We start from the raw sequence: 5,000 nt of genomic DNA on the forward strand, positions 1-5,000 counted from the left end.
ATCCCCCCCCCTTTCTTTCTTTTTTTCCTTCCTTCCCTTTCTCTTGCTTCCCCCCCCTGCCCATCATGTACTCACTAGCTCACTTGCACGATATGCCTGGCCCGTGCCCCTATTTCCACGTGCAGGCATTGTTGTTGGTGGTGGTGCCATCTTGGTGATCACAAGCATCTGCCTGTGTAACTGCAACAAGCCGCTGCCGGAAACAGAGGACAAGGACGACGATATTGAGATGCAAGAGAAGTGAAGGGGCTGGTTCTTTTGCCCTCGCTGATATCGTTTCTCCCTCCCCCCCCCCCCCTTTTCACATCGCCCCAAAACGTCCTCGCACACGTGTACACTCACACGCGCACGCACCAACCAACCCACCACTTCACACACACTCAACCACAATGCATTGCAGTGACCCCTAGTTTCCCTTCCCCCCCCCCCTTCACCCCTTCGCCCTCTTTCTTTTTCGCATCAAGCACACTTTCCTCCACCCTCTCCACCCTCGTTGGTGTGTACATGTTTCGCTTGGTTGTTTTAGGCATGTTCTGTTGATCGCTGGCATGAAGTGCACCAGAAATTGCGCCATTCACGCTGACACACTGACACGTTGATACGACAGACTGTTCCTTTTCTTTTCCCTTCCTCTCTTCTCCTCCCCCCCCCCCTCACACACACCGTTTGCATTTGCCGTGTCCGTGCGTGTGCACTCCTGATATCGTGTGTGAGGGATTGTGTGCTCTTTTGCGTGTAGGCTGTGTTTTTGTGTGCTTGCACAGCACGGTCTGTTACCCAACACGCCCTTGCCCACAAACAGTGGTGTTTCCTCTCTGTTCCTCCGTTCTCAAGTTCTCACGCGCGTCGGTGGCCTGTGTCCGTGCGTCCATCCCCTTGTGTGTGAGTGTGGTTGTTTCTTCCTCGTGTCTTTGGTGTTGCCCTTCTTCCTCTATCTGCATCATCTTCCCTCCTCCTTGTTGGTCGGACCTTAATGAACACTCGACAGTGAAACCCTGAAAGCAACCGCAGCACAGCCATGGGTGGGCGCATGATGGAGGCATGCGTGGTTCTGCCGTAGTCGTAGATTCGTTGAGATTGCGCTGCATGCATGCACGTACCCACGCACCCATCCTCTGTCGCGTGAACCCTGCTCGCACTTTCCCCCAACACACACACACACACACACACACACACACACACACACACTCTCTCTCTCTCTCTCTCTCTCTCTCTCTCTCTCTCTCTCTCTCTCTCTCTCTCTCTCTCTCTCTCTCTCTCTCTCTCTCTTTCTTTGACGTTGAGTTGGATTGATTGTTGTTGTACTTGCGTGGACCAATAAATGTAAGGCACACTCGGCATGAAGAACAAAAAGAGCGTGTAGGGCAAGGAGAGGCACATCCTCTCTCAATCAATCAATGATTCGATCGATCGATCAATCGACCAATCAATCAATCAATGAGAAGCGCGGTGCTCATGTCACCAAATGATACGAATCGAAACTAAGCAGAAGAACAAAAGGCCATGTCACCGCGTGTTAAGCGACCCCCTTTGAACAACAGGGGGTCGCAAGCAGGTGTAGCATTATGAACGACAAGCACGCAAGGCGGTGCTGACGACGTTCTCTCAAGGGTCAGAGGAACAGGTGCAAGATAACTGGCATCAAGCCAAAACCCAAGGCCAAACCAAAGTAACAAGTGGTGGTGGTGGTGGTGGTGGTGGTGGCAATTGCACCGCCCCACAAATGCACATGCATACACAAGAGGCCATGGTGTACGACCAGCGCACAACGCTCCTGTCGCCAAAGCTGTCTGTCTGTGGCGGCCACCCTTCTTCTCAGACGACGTGGTGGGGCGTGTGCGCGGTCGGGTGCGTCCACGGCTGCGTGTGTTGCGCCTTGAACGAGTGGCTGGCATAGTCCTGGGCGCAGGAGGAGGAGGAGGCCGCGTCTGTGGCAGTCTGCACAGTGACGTGGGGAGGCACGTCGCTCTGTTCCTCCTGCATGTCCTCGTCCGAGTCTGAGCTAGAGTCCTCAGACTCCGTGTCAGAGACGCTGGGCAGCTCCTGGTGGTGCTGGCGGTGGTGCTGGCGGTGGGGTGCTGACTGGCGCATCGCTGGGTAACGCGCCTGGTACGGGGTGGTGTGCGCACAGCTTGTGGTGTCCATCGCCGATGGCTGCTCTTGTTGCTGCTTAGGCACCTGGTTCTCGACGTCCTTGGACACGTCCATGGCCGTGGCCGTGGCAGGCTTGGTTGCGGTGGCGGATGCGCTAAGGCGGGAGCGCCTGCGCATGGATGGCACAGAGCGCTCGCGGCGGGTGAGCACTGGCGAGGAGGCGAGGGCCTCCACGTTGTCGCACTTGGCAAACATGTTCTGCAGCTTCCTCCACATGTCACGCTGCATCAGGCTCTTGCGCAGGCTTGTGGACGAGTCCTCGGCCATGCGGCAGTTCTTCTTGTAGGCAATGGGGATGAGCGTGTTGTACGTCATGGGAGGCGCGCTGGTAGATGTTCTCGTCATCATGGCGTTTGCTGTTGTTGTTGTCTCTGCGGGAGTGGTGGTGTTGGTGACTGCTTCGTCTTCTCACAGTGATCGCGTGCTGGCTTGACTTGACTGGCTTGCCTGCTTGTTGTGTCGGCTCTCTGGAAATGAACGTGGAGATGCGGTGGTGATGGTGTGCACTGGCTATTCGTTGGGTTGGTGGGCTGTTGGGTTGGCTGGTTGCTAGACGTATAGCAGCGCAGCAGAGTGCTGATTGGTTGGGGAAGGTTCTGGAAAAGCGGTGATGTATCTGTTTGTGTCTGTCTTGGTCGTGGGTCGTGGAGTCTTCTGATCAGCAAACAGTCCTTTGAGTTGGCTTTTCGCTTGCTTGGTTCTTGGTGTTGATCGAGGATGTGCGCGCTGTGAAAATGACACATTCCAGCGTTTGCACTCCAACCAAATCATCGCACCAAGGCGAGGTCGGGGCTGCTTCTGCTTTTGCTGCATGCTGTTGCATCGAGCGCGTGGGTGTGTAAAGCCTTCGCCTTTTGCTTTGCTCCGTGCGACGACTGTGTTAGGCCAATCAACTTATGTATGTCATCAAAGCGTGATGGCTGAACGCAACGCAGCGCAACGCAAGCAATCACAACCCACAATGCAAGAAGTGTGCAACGCACAACAAAGCCGTGCGAAAATACATAGATGCAACCCCTCGAAAATACTTGCAAATCTTCAACAAAGGCCGTCACCGACGGTTGCTGCAGCACGGGTGTGACAAAACCGAGCGGGAAAATTGGCTAAGGGATGGACGAATACGTTTGGGCGGTGTTGGCTCTGAAGGTGGACGAAACCAAGCGCTTGGCTGCGTCTTGCGCCAGCGTTTTGTTGTCGTTTGCTGTGCTCTTCCCACGCAATCTCGCTGCTTTGCGCGCTGCGTCGCGCGCTGCTTCACGCGCCGATTGCCTGCTTTGCCCCTGACGCCTGCTTGCGTTGGTCGCTCACTCACGTAAACAATCAGAGGCAGTGGGAAGAGCAACAGTCGGTGCGTCCAAGATGAAACCAATGGCCTGGATGAAAGCAGTCCCTGCACAGAGAGGGGTGAACAAAGGATGAAGGCAAAGGTGGTGCAAGGTGGGACGCAACTTGTGTGTGTGTGTGTGTGCTGCCCCTTTGGCGCAACAAAGGCCAACCTTGCCTTTGGGATGAAAGGGCTGGCTTCGCGCTCGTTGGACCACCACGCAACGATCACCACATGCAAAGGTCGCCATAATTTTGTGCTGTCGAAGGACCAGTCAGGCTGACGAAACCAACTCGCTCGCGATGCTGCTGAGCGGGAAGGTGTGTGTGTGTGTCTGCTTGCTTGGTGTTTGGTCTTGTTTGTTTATGTTTATGTTTTGCAGCTGTGATGGTGATGGTGGTGATGATGATGATGATGACGATGGCATCGCGCGTGCGCTCATCATGCGGCATGCAACCCACCAAACAACACACAGAGTGTGCTCGTGACTGGGGCGTCCTCAGGCATTGGCCTGGCCACTGCTCGCGTACTCGCGCGCGAGGGCGCAAAGGTATGTGTGTGTATGTGTGTGTGTGTGTGTGCGTGTGTGTGTGTGGGTGGGTGGGTGCAACACGCGGTGATGGTGGATTGCACTTGGGTGTGAGGTATTGTGCGCGCGCGCGTGCGCGAGCCAGGTTTGGTCACGGCACGTGAGCGCGTGCGCTGCATGGATGAGGTGTCAAGCAAGGTTGATGATCATCTGCGCAGGTTGCGACTCATCGCTCCTGATCCTTCCTGAGACCGCTGTCCTCACACACGTCACCTACACATCAAACATGCGATGATCAAACACCCAAAACATCACGCAATGGCGCAAAGGTCTGCGTCACTGGTCGTGACAAGCGGGCCCTCAAGGCCATTGCAAACGAGATCAAAGCGCCTTTCGTGGTGGCAGACCTCACCAAGGATGGAGAGTGTGAGCGCACCGTCGCTGAAGCAGGTCTGTGTGTGTGTGTGTGTGTGTGTGTGTGTGTGTGTGTGTGTGTGTGTGTGTGTGTCTGTGTGTGTGTGTGTGTGCGTGCGTCTGTGTGTCTGTGACTGTGTGTGTCTGTGTGTGTTTGTGCGTCTTTGTGTCTGCCTGTGTCTCTGTCTGTCTGTCTGTCTGCCTCTCTGTCTGCCTGTGTCTGTCTGTGTGGACCCTTCTCGCCACCCCACCCCCAGCTTTCTTCCACATCGCTGCTCACCAGCCTTCCTTCCTGCTCCCCTTCCCGCTTACGTTCCCCTTTAGTGAGTGCGCTGGGCCAGGTGACGTCGCTGGTCAACTGCGCGGGCGTGCTGCGCGGCGGCGCCATCGGCACCCCTGCGTGCGACATCAACAACTACCTCGACAACTTCAACATCAACACACGCACCGTCTTCGAGATGATCCACCACGCTGTGCCACACCTCAAGGCTGCGGGCGCCACAGCCAACCCCTGCATCGTCAACATCACCAGCGTCAACGGCAAGCAGAGCTTTGGCGGCTGCGCCAATTACTGCGCCA

The 5,000-nt window shown here is 55.9% G+C and overlaps 3 protein-coding genes across 3 annotated transcripts in view; 2 read left to right on the plus strand and 1 right to left on the minus strand.

Annotated features, from left to right (window-relative positions):
• Positions 1-1,039, plus strand: part of PTSG_03523 (uncharacterized protein) — a 1,975-nt gene extending 936 nt beyond the window's left edge. Inside the window, exon 3 of the mRNA XM_004995199.1 lies at positions 126-1,039. Coding sequence (XP_004995256.1) covers positions 126-244 — 119 coding nt within the window. The 3' untranslated portion in view covers positions 245-1,039. The remainder of the gene's footprint in view (positions 1-125) is intronic.
• Positions 1,040-1,284: 245 nt separating this feature from the next.
• PTSG_03524 (uncharacterized protein) lies at positions 1,285-2,928 on the minus strand. Its single transcript, XM_004995200.1, has one exon. The coding sequence runs from the start codon at positions 2,500-2,502 to the stop codon at positions 1,816-1,818; it is 687 nt and encodes a 228-aa protein (XP_004995257.1). The 5' UTR covers positions 2,503-2,928; the 3' UTR covers positions 1,285-1,815.
• Positions 2,929-3,347: 419 nt separating this feature from the next.
• PTSG_03525 (uncharacterized protein) overlaps positions 3,348-5,000 on the plus strand; it is a 2,693-nt gene continuing 1,040 nt past the window's right edge. The window contains exons 1-4 of the mRNA XM_004995201.1: positions 3,348-3,798; positions 3,954-4,028; positions 4,337-4,457; positions 4,746-5,000. The exon at positions 4,746-5,000 is cut by the window's right edge and continues 5 nt beyond it. Of these exons, the coding sequence (XP_004995258.1) occupies positions 3,781-3,798; positions 3,954-4,028; positions 4,337-4,457; positions 4,746-5,000 (469 nt within the window). The 5' untranslated portion in view covers positions 3,348-3,780. The remainder of the gene's footprint in view (positions 3,799-3,953; positions 4,029-4,336; positions 4,458-4,745) is intronic.

The sequence above is a fragment of the Salpingoeca rosetta genome (assembly GCF_000188695.1).
Source record: "Salpingoeca rosetta unplaced genomic scaffold supercont1.8, whole genome shotgun sequence".
Classification (NCBI taxonomy): Eukaryota; class Choanoflagellata; order Craspedida; family Salpingoecidae; genus Salpingoeca; species Salpingoeca rosetta.